At 43.3% G+C, this 21,323-nt stretch overlaps 1 protein-coding gene across 1 annotated transcript in view; it reads left to right on the top strand.

Moving 5' to 3' along the window:
• FAT2 (FAT atypical cadherin 2) overlaps positions 1-21,323 on the top strand; it is a 101,143-nt gene that overhangs the window by 35,212 nt on the left and 44,608 nt on the right. Inside the window, exons 2-3 of the mRNA XM_077266370.1 lie at positions 10,698-13,970; positions 14,617-14,931. Of these exons, the coding sequence (XP_077122485.1) occupies positions 10,712-13,970; positions 14,617-14,931 (3,574 nt within the window). The 5' untranslated portion in view covers positions 10,698-10,711. The remainder of the gene's footprint in view (positions 1-10,697; positions 13,971-14,616; positions 14,932-21,323) is intronic.

The raw sequence follows: 21,323 nt of genomic DNA, 5'->3' as shown, positions 1-21,323 counted from the left end.
ACTTCTCTAGACCTTGTCCCTCTAATCTTCTTAAACAAACAACAATATTGGCCAAGATTGTAAAGGTACCATTACACTAAAGGCCCCGTCTCACATAGCGAGATCGCTAGCGAGATCGCTGCTGAGTCACAAGTTTTGTGACGCAACAGCGACCTCCATAGCGATCTCGCTATGTGTGACACGTACCAGCGATCAGGCCCCTGCTGCGAGATCGCTGGTCGTGTCGGAATGGCCTGGACCTTTTTTTGGTCGTTGAGGCCCCGCTGACATTGCTGAATCGGTGTGTGTGACACCGATCCAGCGATGTCTTCACTGGTAACCAGGATAAACATCGGGTTACTAAGCGCAGGGCCGCGCTTAGTAACCCGATGTTTACCCTGGTTACCAGCGTAAATGTAAAAAAAAACAAACAGTACATACTCGCCTTCTGATGTCCGTCAGGTCCCTTGCCGTCTGCTTCCTGCTCTCACTGACTGAGATCCGGCCGTACAGTGAGAAGTGAGAGCACAGCAGTGACGTCACCGCTGCGCTCTGCTCTCAGTGTACGGCGGCTCAGTCAGAGCAGGAAGCAGACGGCAAGGGACCTGGACACCGAAAGGCGAGTATGTACTGTTTGTTTTTTTTGGTAACCAGGGTAAACATCGGGTTACTAAGCGCGGCCCTGCGCTTAGTAACCCGATGTTTACCCTGGTTACCCGGGTGCTGCAGGGGGACTTCGGCATCGTTGAAGACAGTTTCAACGATGCCGAAGTCGTTCCCCTGATCGTTGGTCGCTGGGGAGAGCGGTCTGTGTGACAGCTCCCCAGCGACCACACAGCGACTTACCAACGATCACGGCCAGGTCATATCGCTGGTCGTGATCGTTGGTAAATCGCTTAGTGAGACGGGGCCTTAAACGACTTACCAACGATCACGACCAGCGATACGACCTGGCCGTGATCGTTGGTAAGTCGTTGTGTGGTCGCTGGGGAGCTGTCACACAGACAGCTCTCTCCAGCGACCAACGATCAGGGGAACGACTTTGGCATCGTTGAAACTGTCTTCAACTATGCCGAAGTCCCCGGGTAACCAGGGTAAACATCGGGTTACTAAGTGCAGGGCCGCGCTTAGTTACCCGATAATTACCCTGGTTACCATTGTAAAAGTAAAAAAAAAAAAAAAACACTACATACTCACATTCCGATGTCTGTCACGTCCCACGCCGTCAGCTTCCCGCACTGACTGTGTCAGCGCCGGCCGTAAAGCAGAGCACAGCGGTGACGTCACCGCTGTGCTCTGCTTAACGGCCGGCGCTGACAGTCAGTGCAGGGAAGCTGACGACGGGGGACATGACAGACATCGGAATGTGAGTATGTAGTGGTTTTTTTTTTTACTTTTACAATGGTAACCAGGGTAAATATCGGGTTACTAAGCGTGGCCCTGCGCTTAGTAACCCGATATTTACCCTGGTTACAAGTGAACACATCGCTGGATCAGCGTCACACACGCCGATCCAGCGATGACAGCGGGTGATCAGCGACCAAAAAAAGGTCCTGATCATTCCCTACGACCAACGATCTCCCAGCAGGGGCCTGATCGTTGGTCGCTGTCACACATAACGAGATCGTTAAGCGGGATCGTTGCTACATCACCAAAAGCGTGACGTTGCAACGATATCGTTAACGAAATTGTTATGTGTGAAGGTACCTTTAGGAAAGATACCATTTTAGCAACAAGAAAAAAAGACAGTAACCAATAACGTTTTAGGCAGGTTCCTACAATTTAGCTGGAAATCATAGATGCTCAGATCGTACTAAGGTCATATAAGTGACCACCATAAGGCTTATCATAAGCGTTAAGGCCCCAATACATATTAGAATAACGTTGCCAATATTTACTGGTTTGGCCAACAATTTAATGTGCACGGGAGTCTCTGTTATTTAGATCACGTCGGGAAAGATAAGGTTCTGGCATGTCCAATTTCGGATGGCTGTTTCTTTTATTCTCTGGGAGATAAGCCGCTGGCAGAACGAGTGCTCCTTTGTATTGGAGAGACGGCAATGTAGCTGCCGCAGAACAATTGGCCAAACCATCATTGAAGCCAACAATTATCTTAAGTGTATAGGGGCAACATGTTACCAATGCTCATTCGGACAACAGCTGTTTCACTCGACACCCCCATATTCATGTAGGATCAATTGGACAAAGAAGTAAGCCACTGCTAGACACCTCTGTTGGAGTCCTTTCTTCAATGAGAACAAAAGGATCGGGCATTTTGACATCTAAAAGTTGGGTCTTTTTCTCCCCGACCTCCGCCATTGAGAAAAGTCAGGAGGCTTGAATACAAATTAGATGGTTGGCCGGTTCAGCCAAAATCAGTAGGTTCGGCCAACATCAATCCAACATGTATTGCCCACTTAAAATATATGACGAATTCTTAGTGGGTTGCACTCTTAGAAATGGCAAATGATCCTTCTACTTTCACTTCATCTTTCAGTGAAATATGATGAACACAAGTAGACTTTCCCCTAAGGCAAAGATTCCGTTTGCTGATAAGTATCTACATATTTTGGCAAAGGCAAAGTGGCTTGTTGGTACCCATCTTCCCTTCATGGCGGCCAGCCTAGCTATGTCACAAGAACCATGCTTTCTTAGCTGCACCTGAATATACGTGCCCACATATATTAGATAACTGCTGGCCAATCATTCGTTCAACTGACAGCCACTTCTTCCCGCAGGCATGAACACTTGGCATCTCCCAGTGACTTATCTGCCTGCAGAACAAGGGATAATCTCAAACCGCAAGATCGGACAGGAGTTTTTGGGAAGAAAGGATCTTGTGGTTTGCATTTATTTACCGGATCTTTTTGTTTTGCTGGTAGATAAGCTGCTGTAAGATGCTGAATGTTCTTGCGTATGGTGGAGTTGGGAGGTCCTTATATACATTAGATGGTCAGTGAATCGTGTCAAAATGGGCAGATTCTATCCAATGTGTATGGGGACCTTAAGATTACAAGGTGGCTTAGCAAAGGGTGACTAATCTTAATGAAACCATAATATGCTCAAACACATTTCAAGAAAGTTGACAAATCCATTGATTTCAAAGTGTCTGTGGGGTGTCTGTACTCTTCCTTGACATGGGATGATAGGGGTGTGGGGTGGAGAAGGATCGGCATGCTAAATTTCAACACCTGATTTGATCTCAGGAAAGATAAGCTGCTATCTCTTGTGTTTCAGGGGACATCTGTATTCTTCTGACTTTTTGGCCTAGTGCAACCTCCTATCAGGCAGCTGTGGAGGGTTTAAAGTAAATATGTGAGGACAGAAAAGAAATAATGAGTAAAATTAGAGAATAATATCCAATGCTTCCACCAAATTAGTGTACATAAGCCTTTTTTCCAACATAAATATTGAAACTTTGGAAAGATTGTTTGGCTTAATCTTTTAGACAAAGTTAGCACTCACCATGACGGGAACGTTACTCTATCCATACCGTGTATCATCTGTTGCTCCTGACTGTCACAATTCCTCCACTCAGTGAGCAATTGTCCTATGCTGTCCTATGGAATATGGGTCATGCTGAGTTGTCAGTGTTTTGATTGACATCTAGGCTGTCCATTCTTGTGATGGGCGTGCTGAGCTGTCTGTGCTTTAATTGACAGCTCAGCTGTCCAATCTGTGAATGGAAGGTGCAGGACTTTCTCCAGGTGTTCTGTGTTCTGGAGATTGCACAAGCTATTTAACTGAGCTGTCTGACCCTGATCCTTGCCAGATGTAGTATGTGCTTCCTGGTGAGTATTTGCCTGATTCTGTTGTTCTGAGTGCTAATCTTTTGCTGCCTGATACTTTGGACTGTGTTCTGACTATGCCTTTGTCTTGTTCTCTTGCTTGATCCGCTATCTTCTGGTATTTTGACCCTACAACATGACTTAACTTATGACTTTGTCTTTTTCCCTTGGTTATCTCATGCTCTCTTGGTACTGACTTCGGAAAGTCTGACTTCCCTGCCTCACAGTCTGTCCGTGAGTAGTGACTCGGGCTCGGACTGGCCCATAGGGGAACAGGGGAGTCCCCCGGTGGGCCCCTGTGCAAACATGGGCCCCCAACCCCACTATATGGGAAGTACTTGGCATAATTCACATGATTTACTGCATACAGAAAAAAGCAGCATCTCATCATTCATTAACCAAACTACGGTACCTAGTTTATTATTATATAGAGAATGAGATACAGGTAAATTTGTGAACAAGGGTAGTGTAATATTTGTATGCAGGTGAAAAGTGGGCCCGCAAAGTCATTGTTACTGGTGGGCCCTTGGCACCCCAGTCCGACACTGTAGTGACTAGTGATACATTGAAGTTCCCCTACACATCCATAATTAGGTGAGCCTTACATGTTTGTGTTACAAATTAGGAGAGGGAAGTAGGCCACTGCCAGACACAGGCTAATCAACATTATCAAAACAAAAGGGTTGAGCATGTTGAAATCCATCCACCTGATCCTCTTTTCACCTGCAAAGGAGTTGAAGATTGCTGACACTCCCCTGCAGACCTGTTTTTGACAGTCTAATGCTAAATTGTATGACAATATGCACCAGTGACATATTAGTGTAGAGATATGACTGTTAGGCAGTTTTATAGTAGGAAATATGTTAAGGCAATTTATGTGGGCAGGGAATGGTTAGCAAGTAGCCAATTCTACAGTGGGTAGGATCACTGGTTGGTAGTTAGCTGGTGTTGCAGTGAGACTGAGAAGCAGAAGCGAAGGTCGCATATTAGGTGTCTGAAAGGAAGGAGCTTTTTGGTAGCAAGCCTGTAACAGGATTAAAGTTGCATGTTTGGATCATTGATACCCTGAGAAATGGAGCAGAGAAAGAAGAGGGCTCGCTGCAATGGTTACGGCCAGGAGCCCAGGAAGGTAAGCTGTGGATTGGTGGGGACACTGAGACAGCAAAGGAAAAGATTGAGGCTGAGGCAGTGTGTAGGCCAGACCAGGAAGTGTTAGTGAAGGAAACTGGACTTGCCAGACCTTGGCACGGGTCCTGCTCAAAGGTGGGTTGTGAACAGTGATAAGATAAGAGAAGACCTGATAATCAAGTTATGTACCTGCTAACAAGTATATATTTCATCAAGTTCATCAATAAAATCTATGATTTCTGGGGATCCCACTCCCTTGACCTTCACTAATTATTAGAGTAGCGATCTTAAGTCCACATTTTGCTTCGCCACACGATTACAGTGAGAAAGAATTTGAGTTGCACATGGATACTCCATCCAAGATCTACGGTACTGAAGAATCATGAAATTAGGTACTTGGGACACCCGTTTTATTGATTTGTGAGGTTGCAGTAGTAACACCCTCAGTGGTCATACATGTTTAATCTATCCTTTGTAAAACTTAGATTAATTATGTAATCCTTGTTACAAGACAGTCTTGGTGTGGCTGTCGTGTATTTTTTGTATCTAAGGTGCTATATCAAAGACACGTTTGACAAAGTTATCAATGGTTCCCCACAGCCACCAAGGATTAGGTTTCTATCAATAATCCAGTTCACACAATGATGGTCTTGTTTGTCTTCCTGGCTCTTCCTATCCCACCAGTTGCATGCACAAGCCACCCACAGCCAGACTCTTCTCTCAATGGCAAACAGGATGTTTTGGGGAAATTTCACTCCCGACGACTGCCGGTAGCAATCACATAATGATAAGAACTGGGATGTCTATGTTGTGGGCAGTGCGAAAGACAAACACGCACCACACTCCAGTGAGCAACGAGCTGACATGTGTCAATGTAAATGACGGGCAGTGACAGACATGACAAGTCAATTAATTTCGCGTCCGCTTTGGTGATTATGAGACGTCCATGAGTGACATCCAAAGCAGTGAGAATTATTATCAACCAGATCTCAGTTTTAAAAGAATTTAAGGGTCGTGAGCTTATATGGAAGCAGAAATTAGAGGTGTTTGGTTAGACCTAGCGTTGTACAATACTCATCATGGAAGCAGAACACAGAAAGGGAACAAGAAAATGGCAGTACGTTGGGTTAGTATGTCATGACAAAAATGGTATACTGATCAGGGTGTCTCATCATAGAGTTTTGTTGTAGACAGCCACAAAACTAAAACATGGCATAACCACCAATTATGGCCTCTGCATCCCAAGTCTGTGGATTTCTCTTAAGAAGCAGTCAAGAACTTCTCCATGGGACAACAAAAGTAAAAAATGCATGAATGCTGTGCAAAGTATTTGTATCCTGGTGCAAGAACCTTGAGTATATCTGAAAGTGCTAGTTAGAAATCAGTCCTTTTTTATTAAAATCTCTTAAAATACAACACAAAGAGCAAAGCCAAAAACTGACCCATTGTGGCACCTCTCTAGCACTAGTGTGTAAGGAGATGGACATACTACCCACGCTCCCCCTTGAAGAACAAGTGTATCATTGTATTGTGTAATGTGAATTGTGACATGTGTTAATGGTGTTATGCTAGTTTCTGCCCGACACTAGGGAGAGTTAAAGTTAATGGTTGGGACTTGCCCAAAGTGGGGAGGGATAAGGTGACAGTTTACTGTCAAGACTTCAAATAGGGTCCAGTGTGTGACTGAAGAAAACCTAAGGTCTAGACAGTAGCAGTGCCGCATGATGTGGGTATCCTGAAGTGAGGGGAGACCAACACGGTGTCTAGCATGAACCGACGTAAGGAGGAAAGGAAAACCGAAGGAAGGACAGAGTGGTTATTCGGAGATGGGTCCCAGGAGAGAACGCCTAGTATTAAGACACCAAGTTTACCGTTCAGAGAGGTAACGGGCCATGATGGGACAGGAAAAAGGGAGATGACGAATGAGAGTGCCATATTGCGGTAGTTCAGTAGAGAAGCTAAATACCGATCATATTGACTGCAAAGTTCCCTTGATGGCAAAGAAGATGCAGAACTGTGGGTTGGGAATAGGACCCTTGTTGTCATGAATCCCAATGGCTAGGGATAGCACAGGACAAGCAAAGTACAAATATATTACGGACGAGCTCTAGGGTGATGGAACCTGGGCTGACCGCTGCCCTACGCCTGACAAACGCAACTAGAGATAGCCAGGGAGCGTGCCTACGTTGGTTCTAGACGCCACGCACCAGCCTAAGAGCTAACTAGCACTGCAGAGAAAATAAAGACCTCACTTGCCTCCAGCGGAATGAACCCCAAAAGATATAGTTGCCCCCCACATGTATTGACGCTGAAATGAGAGGAAGGCACACACATAGAGATGATATATATAGTTTTAGCAAATTGAGGCCCGCTGTAAACTAGAAAGCAGAACGATACAAAAGGGGACTGAGCGGTCAGCAAAAAACCCTAATCAAAAAAACCATCCTGAGATTACAAGAACCCATGTGCCAACTCATGGCACATGGGGAGAACCTCAGTCCACTAGAGCTACCAGCTAGCATAGAGACATAATAAGCAAGCTGGACAAAAAAACCAAACAACTGAAAATCAGCACTTAGCTTATCCTGAAAGATCTGGGAGCAGGTAGGCAGGAACCAAACAGAGCACATCTGAATTCATTGATAGCCGGCAAGGGAAATGACAGAAAGGCCAGGTAAAATAGGAAACACCCAGCCACTGATGGACAGGTGGAAACCAAAGGCCGCAACCCACCAAAGTCACCCAGTACCAGCAGTAACCACCAGAGGGAGCCCACAAACAGAATCCACAACACCTTGTTAACTGGACTGTAGTACTGAGCTGGACAGTGGTGAAGTAGAGAGGAACAGTGAAGAAAGATAACAAGCGAGTAAAGAGAAAGGAATAGAAATTGTGTGTAAAAAAATGCTCCGTAATGTGATGGAAACGTTCAGAACGTTGTGTAATGGCTACCTACTGTATATAACCCAAACCAAGTTGTTCAGTAAAAAGTTTATTTTTGACTAGTGGTCTCCCTCATTGAACTGTTTAACATCGGGTCCCGGCCAGCCAGCCAGCCAAGCAGTTGGTAACATATGTCCTGCAAAGGACGTAGTGCCCCATAGCATAAATCCACACACCCAGCCAGGACCCCCACTTTCATGTAACATGCCAGATGAGTACCTTGCCCACGGTTTCTGCCAAACACCACATTAAATGTGACCAAGAATGTACCCTTACCACATATTTTGCTATCCTTTTAGATAGAAAAGATGACCTGTTACTTGGTCAAAAATGTTTAACTTGTAAAAATCCCTGAGCTCCCCTGATTTTGCTGCTGTTTTTCGAATTGCGCTGCTTCGCTCCATTGCAGAGATATTCACTTTTGGTTCTTAAGAGCAGCGTATGTGAAATTTCTGCTCAGCACTCCAACTGGGCGTTTCTACAGAGTCTTCTCTGGGGGCTTGTACTTTTGCCCCTCCCACCCAGATACTTCCAATTACAGCTCAGCAATGTCTGAGACTGATAGACCGCTAGATCAGCTGCCGGGCATTAGTTGGCCTCACCTGGGTGGGTGAAGATATGCCTCCAAAGAAGACTGTGAAGAAACGCCCAGTTGAACTCCGAGAAGAAATTTCACATATTGCGCTCCACAAAAAATTCATTTTAATATCTGTTCAATGGAGTGACGCAAAGCAAAATGTAAAACAGTGGCAGATTTAGGGGAGTTCAGGGATTTTTACAAGGTATTTAACTTAATTATTTTTTTGAGTTGGATTTTTTTAAACGAATGGTGTACAATTTCCCAGCCTCATTTTATGCAGCATGTGGCACCACAGTATCTACTGACACGAATATTCTAACACAAATCTGATACACAGGTGTCTTATAGGCAGGAGAGGGAAAAGCAAATAGCTGGATGTTTGCTTAAGAAAGGGAAGTCATATTTTTTGCTTTGATGCGTTTTAGTCACATGAAGTAGATGAAAGCATACATCCGCTATTTGCTTCCTATACACATATTGTTTAGCTATTCAGGCTATTCATACTTGCAAAGTGCACTTGGTTTCACGAAATGTCTGAAAAGCGCTACGGAATATCTTGGCGCTCTGTAAAGAAGCATAATAAATAAAAAACAAGTATTTTTTACGCTGCCGATTTTGCAACTTTTCCCACCTAATATAGCAAACAACCTAAATTCATTTATTGATGAAATTGATTAAAAACTTCAATTTTTATTGTACCTCAATTAAAACCATGACACAACTACAACAGATAAACACATATAACACATAACCGTGCTCTCTACTCTGATCTCAGGTCAGAGTAGAGAGCACGGTTATGTGTTATATGTGTTTATCTGTTGTAGTTGTGTCATGGTTTTAATTGAGGTACAATAAAAATTGAAGTTTTTAATCAATTTCATCAATAAATGAATTTAGGTTGTTTGCTATATTAGATTAAAATTTTGACCTTTTCGCTGTATATCAGCAATTGTTTACTGAACTTTTCCCACCTACAAAGAATAGAGAGGTCTGTAATTTTTATCGTAGGTACACTTCAACTGTGAGAGACAGGATCTTAAAAAAAATCCAGAAAATCACATTGTAGGATTTTTACAAACTTAATTTGCATTTTATTGCATGAAATAAGTATTTGATACAATAGAAATGCAGAATTTAATATTTGGTAGAAACCTTTGTTTGCAATTACAGAGGTCAGACGTTTCCTGTAGTTCTTGACCAGGTTTGCACACACTGCAGCAGGGATTTTGGCCCCCTCCTCCGTACAGATCTTCTCCAGATCTCTCAGGTTTCGGGGCTGTCGCTGGACAACATTGCGTTTCAGCTTCCTCCAAAGATTTTTTATTGGGTTCAGGTTCTAGGCTACTCCAGGACCTTGAAATATTTCTTATGTAGAAGGGGGCCAAAATCCCTGAGATGGTAAGGTTTTTATCAGGTAGCTAACGTTAAAATTAAAACTGCAGCTCCGTTACGTGGATATTATATGAAAACTTCGACAGATAATTTTTGACTAGTTATAAGCAAAAGTGGTTTGATATTTAGCAGTAAACAAATGGATATAAAAGAACATGGAGTTCAAAGAGCTCCCATCCAGGGCCACAAACTTCTGACCTGGCTGCTGAACTGGGTCTTCGTAAACAAATCCACCATCTATAATCTTTACCCAAAGTTTCAAACAAAATGTCTTAATATTTTCTAAAATTACAGTCTGGAACCTCTACGTAGAAGCTGGATCATAAGGAAAACGGATTTCTGAAACATTCTCCTATTTAGATTGTGGAAGTAAAACCACAATTAGGGTGTTTCTTGGCTGATTTCCCGATTCTGAAAAAGTCAACAGGTTTTCCGTACGTAAGCCTTCTTGTTGTTTTGTTTCTTTATATCGTTAGCCTTTGGCATTAAGAGTTTTGCATATTTTAACTCTTTGTGGATACTTACCCTGTAATTTAAATTTTTTGTGTACAACATGAGCAATTTAGGTTACAACTGAACATAGAACTATGAATAGATTACTACAGTATGTACTGAAATGCTGAGGAATCCATGTGCATACATTCATTTTAGGCCTCCGACATTTACCACTTGGTTGATTTGGTAAGGTTCTCATCAGGTGGACAGACAAAATTGAGATAGCTAGTGGTCTTGGTTGCCAAACGAGACTGATCCCCTTCTCAGAAAAGAAAATAGAATTTCCGAAACACACGAGTTATATTCATCAATACAATATTATATTTGATGTTTGATAACATATTCAGACTACATTTTGACTTATAAAGTGTCTTTTTTTCTTCTATTTTCAGGGAGACGTCACACAATGGTTGGTTTTACCACCACCACCCAAGAAGCCCTGGTTATTGTAATATTGCTGCTTCATTACACAACTAGCGAACAAAGACCCAACAATGAAGATTCTTCTTTGAGTTTTACTCAAAGTTCGTATCACACAACCATCCATGAAAATTCTGCTCCTAAGACCTATGTACTTAGTCATGTAAAGATGGGTGTTTACTTGAAGGATCCACAATGGACAGTAAAGTATAGGATTGTATCGGAAGACCCAGCTGGACTTTTTAAAACGGAGGAAATGGTGGTTGGGGATTTCTGCTTTTTACGTATTAGGATAAGGAGTGGCAATACAGCCTTATTAAATAGGGAAGTTAAAGACAATTATCAGCTCATCATTCACGCCTCTGAGAAATCCTTAAATTATGAAGCCCGTACTAAAGTTGCCATCCAAATATTAGATATGAATGATCTAAAACCTCTCTTCTCAACAACATTGTACAAATTTACGATTAATGAAGACGCTCCTCTTAAAACTATCCTTGGTAAGATTAGTGCTACAGATGCTGATTTGGGTCAGAATGCTATGTTTTACTATACCTTCAATGCCAAGTCCTCATTCTTCAGTATCCATCCAACAAGTGGTATCGTCATGCTAATTGGACACTTGAATGCAACTGAAATAAGTCACCACAAACTGGAAATTTTAGCTGTTGACCGTATGAGAAAAATTGCAGAGGGTAATGGATTTGGGAATGTAGCTTCATTGGAGGTATCGGTGCAACCGGCTCTGAGGAAACCTCCTTTCATCTCATCGGTTACAACGGCCTTGGCTGATTCATCTGAGAGGCTCCTTTACGCCACTGTGGTCATGGACTACTTAGATCCAGGGTGTAGTATTGATTCAGTTGAGATTGTTGACGGAGATTCCTTTGGTTACTTCAAAGTTTTAAGGTCCTACGTGGGGAAAAATGAATTTACTGTGGTTTCCACTGCACAGATCAACTGGCTGGAACACTCGCAAGGTTTTAATTTAAGTCTTAGAGCCAAAGACAAGAGAAAGCCACCAGTTTATTCCCCCCTCAAAACAATTTACATTCCTCCATGGAGATATGCTATGGCAAGATTTGAACAGGATATCTATAAAGTCCAGATTAATGAATGCGCCCCACCTGGTAGTCACGTGGCTACCGTTAAAATTAACCCTGCAGCTCCATTGGGTGGATATTATATGAAAACTTCGACAGATAATTTCCGTCTTATAAGCAAAAGTGGTTTGATATTTACCAGTAAACATATGGATACAAACGAACAATCCCAGTTCCGATTAGAAGTTACGGCACTTGACGGCCAAGTCTCCACTAAGGTTATTGTTGACCTTATAGACTGTAATAATCACGCCCCTATATTCACTCATTCTAAATATGAGGGAGCTTTCAATGAAAATTCTCCCATTGGAACAAAGATATTAAAAGTTTCTGCAACTGATGTAGACAAGGGGAACAATGGCAAGATAAACTACAAGCTAATTAGTCCAAAATCTTCTCCTTTTGTAATTGACCCAATATCAGGAGTTATTTCTAACAGTAGGGTGCTTGACTATGAGTTGAATCAAAGGATATATAATCTGAAAGTCTGGGCATCCGATTTAGGCTCACCTTATCGTAGACAAACTGAAGTGTACGTTTCTGTTAATATGAACAACCTGAATGACAATGCCCCAATTTTTGAGAAGGTCAACTGCAACATAAGCATCACGAGAGACATGTCTATTGGTGAGAAGGTGGTAGAACTCTCCGCGGTGGACGTAGATGAACTTCAGACCGTACAATATCAGATTTTATCTGGCAATGAGCTAAAAAAGTTCAGATTAGACCCCACTTCTGGAGAAATCACCATCAGAGGGGACTTGTATGACCTATCATCATCAGACCATCATCTCTCCTTGGTTGTCACTGCTAGCGATGGAGAAAATGAAGCTGTGCCCACATTTATCAATATCACAATATTAAATGAAGGTTCGCCCAAATATGTCCATTGTGAAGAAACTGGTGTGGTTGACAAGATAATGGAAAATATGAAAAATTCCTTCGGCTTTCAATCTGAAAAGCAGAATTATGAGGAGGATACATCATTTAATAATCATCTGATAAATAACTATGCACCTCAATTTGATGACAATTTTCCAGGATCTGTTGATGTGGCTGAGGATACAGTTGTCAACTTTTCCATTGCTTCGTTGACTGCCATTGACCTGGATACTGGTTTTAATGGCAAACTAGCCTATGCCATATCTGATGGAAGTGATGATGGATGCTTTGACATCGATATGGAGACTGGAGATCTTTATGTCTCATCACCATTGGACCATGAATCCACAAGTTCATATATTCTTAATATTACAGTGTATGACCTTGGGACACCTCAAAAATCTTCTTGGAAAATTCTAGCTATTAACGTGTTGGATGTAAATGATAATGAACCGAAGTTTCCTTCATCGGGATACTGTGTAATGGTAAGAGAGGATTCTAAAATTGGTAGTGTTGTTGTTAAAGTAAAGGCAGATGATGTCGACAAAGAGGACAATGGCCGGGTAAGGTATTCACTACTAAGACCAACTGATAAGTTCACCATTGACACTATCACAGGTGACATAACAGTTAAGAGCGTGTTGGACAGGGAGCTATTGCCAAAATATAGACTCAAAGTAGAGGCCAGAGATCAATCGAAAAAAGACAGGCAACTTTTTTCGGTAACTGACGTGATTATAACATTGGAAGACGTCAATGACAATGCCCCATATTGCCGTCCATTAACGGCCAACGTGAAAATTGCAGAGGACATTCCTGTAGGAACTGTTTTGTACTTTGTGGATGCTCAGGACTCTGACTCTGGACCTAATGGAGATGTATCGTATTCCCTTATTAACAATGAGCAAGGGATATTTAACGTGGAAAAGTTAACGGGAGCTTTGATATTAGAGAAAGAACTTGACTTTGAGTCTAAAACCTTCTACAATTTGACCGTCAGAGCTACTGATGATGGCCACCCTTTCTCACATTCTTCTGTATGTCATGTGGAGGTGGAAGTGCTGGATGTAAATGAAAATCTACAACCACCTGTATTTAAAACTTTCGTCTTTACTGGGTCAGTGTTGGAAAATTCACCACCTGGAACACAAGTCCTTTCAATCACGGCTCAGGATGAAGATAAAGGAAAGGATGGTGACATACATTATTCCATAAAGGATGGCACGGACCTCTCAGTTTTCAGCATAGATGAAGAGACAGGTGAGTTATAATGAAAGTGTAATTTCATTGTGGCATGTATCGGCCATTGGCTTCCATTGTAGAAAAATACATACCAAGCGGTAAACTTTTAGTGGCAAGGTCCCCTTGTATCTCAAAATAGTTGCAAAGCTGTGTGTTATTATAACACTTCTTCAGCTTTCATCTCATAAGCAGCCACAGTGGGGGGACGTACAGCAAAGTTGAGCTTTGCATCATTCATTAACACATCTGCATTTGTAGCTCTCCTTTTACAGTGCTGTTAGCTCTGCTGCAGAGCTGTGCCTGATTACAAGTAACGCTTCTTCAGCTTGTCTCACAGGTAGCCATTGTGGAAGGAGGGGAGTACGGCTGAATTGTCAGCACTATGAGAGGAGTGCTGGAGCTGCAGATGTGTTTGTAAAGAGACAAAGCTCAGCTCTGCTTTACTGTGTTAGTTCTAATCAGGCACAGCTCTGCAGTGAGATCAGCTGTTTAAGAATAAATATGAGAAATTAAGAAATGTTTTCAGTTGTGGCAGAATCGTTAGAGCCCCAGCTGCCATCTAATGGATAGAAACCACTTTTTAAAGTTCTTTGATGGCAATCTCTTTGCAATTCTGTCTTTTATAATGTGTGAACTAACCAGTAACGTTTGATGCATCTTTCAGGGTTAATTCGGTCAGTGGCTCCTCTAGACCGGGAGTCTGCATCACGCTACTGGTTGACCATCTGCGCTACAGACTTGGGTTCCTCTCCTCTGTCTGCTATGGCTGAAGTCTACATCGAAGTTGCAGATGTCAACGATAACATCCCTCAATTATCTAAGGCTGTATACTATGCTCCCGTACTGGAAAACTCTGCTCCAAATGTCTCCATCCTTCAACTAAATGCTACCGATGCAGATCTGGTTTCAGCTGGCAAACTTTCCTTCCATTTCTCCAGTGGAAATAATCAAGGGTTTTTCACACTGAACCCAAGCACTGGTAAGTTTTATTTGGTTATTTGGTTTAGTGTTTCCTTTTTTCAGAATAGTTATTTTTTACTTGGCCATTATGAGACTTTGATATGTGTTCAAAATGGGTTTCTCATACTCTTACTTCCAAGACTATGGCCATTGTATGGTGGCCTATACATTGGGCAAAATTGATTCAACCTGAACCTGGCGATTTGCTGTTAGACCAATGTTCATTTGACAGATGCTGAGAAGAAAACGAATGGACATGTTGATTTTCAACATGCCCAACCCTTTGTTTTCAAAATAAAGAAGCCAAACGACCTGTCTCCTTGTTGACAACTCATCAACGTTGAGGAGGTTGGCGCCCTAAGATTGCGATATGGCGCTCCCGCTCACCGTGAGGCTTACCCTCAATAACCCTAATGCACCCTAAATATACAAAACATAAAAAAAATAGATTATTCTGAAGAATCTCAATCTGAGAGCAGAGAAGAGTAGGGGCAAAGACCCTGATTCAAGAGATGTATCACTTACTTTACTGGGTATTGCAGTTTTGATTAAAAACTGTTTTATTTGCCGAAGATCTACAAGTTATCTGAATGCTAAGCTCTGTATAACCCCGCCCCCACCCCTGATTGGTAGTTTTCTGCCTATGCAAAGTGTACACAGAAAGCTGCCAATCAGTGGTGGGGGCGTGATTTGACTACCTGGCAGCAGGCTTACTAGTCCTCTAGTGATAATCTCCTGCTGATAAAACAATGATTTTATCAAAACTACACTAAGCAGACCAGTAAGTGACACGTCACTGGAATCCGGGTCTCTGACCCTACATTATGCTGCTGTCAGATTAGGAAGCAAAACCTGGTGACAGATTCCCTTTAAGACATTTCCTTTTGGACAGCAATTTATTCAGGCTAATAAAGGCTAATATAGGATACTACCAGACTCATTATGTTACAAACCTGTCCTGCACCCTTGACTTCTCCTTGCTAATCTTACTCCTCCACATAACCACTCCCGAAACCGCACACTGATCCCCACTCTGATCCAATGTGTACTATGAAACAGATTAGAAGAGTGACGTTGCTGAAAATGTTTGTCTTGCATGCTTACACTTTCACTGTAAATTACAGTATGATCATTTGCAGCCCATCTCTTTTTTCATGAGTGCATTAATGTAGAACAAAAGACGTCTTTAAAAATGCATTTCAGGCCTTGATGTTCCCATATTACAACTATCTCTTTCTAAGAAGCATTACTGTAAGGCTTGTGAGAACAGGAGATGGCTGCACCGTAAGCTTTGTCTGGCATTTAGGTTATATAACATATATTTCAGCAAGAGCTTAGCTATTGGGGGTGCAAGGGCTGACATAGCATTAGCACCGTCACACAGGGGACCAAGAGGTAAAGGGGCCACCTCCACCTCCAAATCAGTAAGTGGCTTCTGTCACTGGACCGAAAAAGACCTGATCTTGAAGAGGTGCAAAATTTAGTCTGTGTCCACCACTGAGGGTCTTCAAAGAGGTGCCAGATTTAGTCTGTGTCCACCCCTGAGGGTCTTCAAAGAGGTGCCAGATTTAATCTGTGTTCACCCCTGAGGGTCTGCAAAGAGGTGCAAGATTTAGTCTGTGTCCATCCCTGAGGGTCTTCAAAGAGGCACCAAATTTAGTCTGTGTCTACCCCTGAGTGTCTGCAAAGAGGCCCCAGATTTAGTCTGTGTCCACCCCTGAGTGTCTACAAGGCGGCCCCAGATTTAGTCTGTGTCCACCCCTGAGGGTCTGCAAAGAGGCCCCAGATTTAGTCTGTGTCCACCCCTGAGGGTCTGCAAAGAGGTGCCAGATTTAGTCTGTGTCCACCCCTGAGGGTCTGCAAAGAGGCCTGAGATTTAGTCTGTGTCCACCCCTGAGGGTCTGCAAAGAGGTGCCAGATTTAGTCTGTGTCCACCCCTGAGGGTCTTCAAAGAGGTGCCAGATTTAGTCTGTGTCCATCCCTGAGGGTCTTCAAAGAGGCCCCAGATTTAGTCTGTGTCCACCCCTGAGGGTCTGCAAAGAGGCCCCAGATTTAGTCTGTGTCCACCCCTGAGGGTCTGCAAAGAGGCCCCAGATTTAGTCTGTGTCCACCCCTGAGTGTCTGCAAAGAGGCCCCAGATTTAGTCTGTGTCCACCCCTGAGGGTCTGCAAAGAGGTGCCAGATTTAGTCTGTGTCCACCCCTGAGGGTCTGCAGAGGCCTGAGATTTAGTCTGTGTCCACCCCTGAGGGTCTGCAAAGAGGTGCCAGATTTAGTCTGTGTTCACCCCTGAGGGTCTGCAAAGAGGTGCCTGATTTAGTCTGTGTTCACCCCTGATGATTTGCAAAGAGGCGCCACATTTAGTCTGTGTCCAACTCTGAAGGTGCATAGGTTGCATTCACTTCTAGGTTCCTGATGCTTAACGAGCCTGATGGAGAACACGAATACTACATATGGCCCGTTACAGATTTTTCATCGGTGCTTCCAGTTTCGCCTCACTATTACAGCCTATTTTTTTTTACAATGCATTGACAACTCTGGTCGTAGTCATTGAACGGTGTTGTCCAGCTTGTTGTCAAAAGATCGCAAAGATGAACATACAATTTAGATGGTCACCAGAGAAGAAATGATTTGATGCATTCAGACATTGGTGATTGCTTTGGGATTTCTAGTAAAGAGGTTGTCGAGATCAATTTAGGATAGGACATCAATGTCAGATCAGTGTGGGTCCAACCTTCGGCACCACCATGGCCAGCTTTAATCATGTTCTGTGGCCTCCAAAAGGACACACACATGGAAGATGAACTTCAATTCCCTAGAACGGCCATTGAGCTGTGAAGTTCTGGCTCCATACCCTTTGTACTTCTTCACCTTGGCAACAGCTGGCTAATGGGGCTATTGATTGCTGAGGATAGGAATTAATTAATTAATGTCTTAATCCGAGGCGATTGCTTTGATGTAACTCTTCTGACTGACTCTAAATAATAATGGCCCTATGGTCTCCAATAGTTGACGTTTACACGTAAGGAACTTGGTTTTTAGTTGTTCAACGCCAGAGCAACTGGACTGAGCATTTCATGTATAGCACTTCCTCTTCTTGTGAGTTGTCCAAATTTTTCAAATAATGGCCACAAAACAAAGACTACAGCTAACCATAGGCTTCACCAATGACACAAAACCCTTGCTACCATTACTATAAGACCAGTGACTGCCTACTGTGGTCATGGGCTTGTGTTCGGAATGTCATCAGCTCATGAGAATCGGTGGGACCACCTCGAGTAGCGCTGGAGTGGTCGGAGATTTATCGAGTGAGTAAAGGCTATTGAATTATATCATGGCATTCTGTGGTTTATGACCAATTTTTAAAAAAAATCTAAGATAATCTTTTAACCACAGGATTACGACACAAGTTGGTTGCTGTCTTCTTAAAGGGTTTTTCTTGTTTCAGAATTCTCCTCTCCCTTGGCTGCAGTTCATTAAAAAAATATAATTCTTACTCACCCTGCCCAGGTCCTGTGTCGCTGCTCCCAATGTCTTTTTTGTCTGCAGCACTGACCTAACGTCAACAGCGTTGCAGCTAATCAGTGAAATCAGTGGCTCCCAACTTGGGCAGAACAGCTGAGCTCACTCACTAGTTGCAGGGCTGTGGTCATGATGGCAGCCCAGTAACTGTGGCAGAGAATAGTACGGGACCTGGTGATGGTGAGTAAATCCCAGTTTGTTATTTTCAAACAAGCTGCTCCTAGGTGAAATAAGGCAAATAAGGTAAAAATGTGCGTTTTTTTATGCAGAGTTTTTCCTGCCAAGAGACACGTTTTTGATTCAGAACTATCCGCAACAAATACTTATCCCATGCAGATACCCTATGAGGAAACACAAAGAGAGTTCCCTCTGGTGCAAATAGTGAAAAATAATGAAAGGTGGGCAGTGGAGATCCACAGGGCACCATGCTCTGAGTCAGGAACTACCCAGGTCAGATAAGAAAAGTCGAATTATTCAACACACGTGTTTCATGGGTGATCCGTCCCCTTCATAGGATGAGTAACCGCATTCCAGAAAACTGGCGCAGCATGTGAGAAGTGTTGGAGATGGAAGTGGAAGGATTGTATACTGGAGGATGTTGGATCAGTTGCGGAGCAGAGAGCACTGGTAGGGTGATAGACATAGACGAGGGAGTGGTACAGAACTGTGGAGATCTTTGGGAGTGAGAGAGATAAGTTTATATCGTATTCTGTAGCAGATGGGTAACCAGTGTAATGACTGGCACAGGGAAGAGGCATTGGTGAAGCGGCTGGACAGAAGTACGACCCTGGCCACAGCATTCAGGACGAATTGGGCAAGAGAAAGTTTGGCTAGTGGAGACCAACCAATAGAGAGTTGCAGTAGTCCAGACGAGAGTGAGTGAGAGCGACAGTAAGAGTTTTTGCAAATTCAAAGGTCGAATTCTGGAGATGTTTTTAAAATGCAGGTGACATGAGCAAGCGAGTGATCGGATGAATAATAATAAACAGATTAAGGATAGATTTGCACTGTGATATTATTTGAAACTTATCTATCAGTTTATCTCATCTAATCTTCTCAGGAATAAAACTGCACCTAATGCATAAAATATGAGCATGAATGAAGTTCAAAGGGAGTCAGAGTTTGGATGTTTACTGAGATCATGTTCTAATTAAAGTTGAAGGATCCATTAACAGTAAAGTCCGGTTAAGAAATAGGTTATTTCTATGGTAAAATCGCTAGGATATGCCAGAACATTGTGATTGGAGAGGGGTTCTGACCTCTTGGGCCACTGTTGAAAATGACAATGAGGAGACCCGTGTCCCTCAAACTTTTACTTTGGACAACACTTAAAAACTATCTCTACTCCTTCATTCTGAGCATCAGCAGGATCCCCCATAATCATAATCCTAGCAAATATGATATCACTTACTGGCATTGAAATACCCATTTACGAGATGGGCTGTGCTTAATTAAAAATTGTATAAGTTCCAGAAGAATTATGAGGTTGCCCCTTTCAAAATATCTGGTCCCCAGATGTAGTTTGTTATAAAAAAAGAAAATATGCAAACTTTGCCGTTTTCCCCCTCCCTGAGCACAGGTGAGGATGTAAACTAGGATTGGGTACATTATATGACCCGGCGACAAAACTTTTGTCTTGCCAAAATCTGACCATTCTGTGTCCATTAACTGATCAATATTTCTGCATTGATGCCAATTTATTTTCTTAACCTAAACCACATTTCGGAGGGTTTCAGCTTTCAAAAGAATAGTTTATACAACCAATGGATGAATTTAACGTCAGGTTATAAGCTTTTATTTACATAACATGGATAAGCAACATAACTTCTGTCAGGGAGTGTAATTGGCAGCCGCGCTGTCAATGTGTCATCAGTGCTGCAGACCATCAGTGAGCTCTGACGCATTCCTTCTCCATGGGTATGTAGCGCCCCCACTGCCGCAGGGCCGAGGGGTACCCGGTACCGGGCCTCTGAGTCTCTGCTCTGGGGTTGTCACGGTGGCTAGGCCCGGTCCGTGACCCTGCCGAGGGGCGTACAGTGAATAATAGATATGGATAATGGTAGTGATGTTGTAGTAGTGAGGCTGTGGTGGTGCGGTGCAGTAAATAACGAGGACACCAGATTGCAGTCTCTTTACCTCTTCACTGAAGATCTCTGGGTCCTCAGTCCGGAACACGGTTCACCAGGCTGCGCAAGTCCGGCCGGTCCAATGGCACCTCTAGAGTTCTCTTCACAGGTGGAAATCGGTGCCTTCCTTCTAGCGCTATGTGTTGTGGTCCTTCCCTGCTGTGCTTACAGAAAGTCCCCCACAACTGTTGTGTCTGTTTCTTAAGTTCCCTCACAACTCGATTAGATGATGTTCTGCTAATCCTCCATCCCTCCCTGATGTTCTGGTTGGAACGGCACCCGTTTGACGGGTAGGCTCGGAGCTCTTCCGGGACCCTAGAGTCGCCCCTCTCCACAGGTTGCCCCCCAAGACTGCATAGGTGATTTAAGGTAGACAGCCCACCTTAGACTGACTGTACTGCCGCTGTTTGGAGTATTGCTTGAAGCTGAATGTTATTATACGCCCTCGGCGTTCCGGCCACCAGTAGTGCGCCTCAGTAGGATGTTGCTTCGGTCTTACAGCACTGGTATTTCTCCTTTGCGTGATCTCGTTTCTCACTCAGCACAATCTATCTCGCTTCTAATCCTTCCTTGGGCACCGCCGCTACCCGGAGCAGGCACGGTCCCGTTACGTTCATTCAAGTTGCCAAGCCTCTGTCAGGATCCCACCCCTGACAGAGACCCTACTGTATCTTCCCCCACAACACCCTCTGCCACAAGGTGTTGCCTGGTTCCAACCCAGTCAGCTTTCTGATCTAACTTCCTGCCTGACCCCCAGTTTACCCA

The sequence above is a fragment of the Ranitomeya variabilis genome, chromosome 5 (genome assembly GCF_051348905.1).
Source record: "Ranitomeya variabilis isolate aRanVar5 chromosome 5, aRanVar5.hap1, whole genome shotgun sequence".
Taxonomy (NCBI): Eukaryota; Metazoa; Chordata; class Amphibia; order Anura; family Dendrobatidae; genus Ranitomeya; species Ranitomeya variabilis.
Note: the sequence above shows the minus strand (reverse complement) of the source record. Positions and strands in the feature narration are given on the sequence as shown.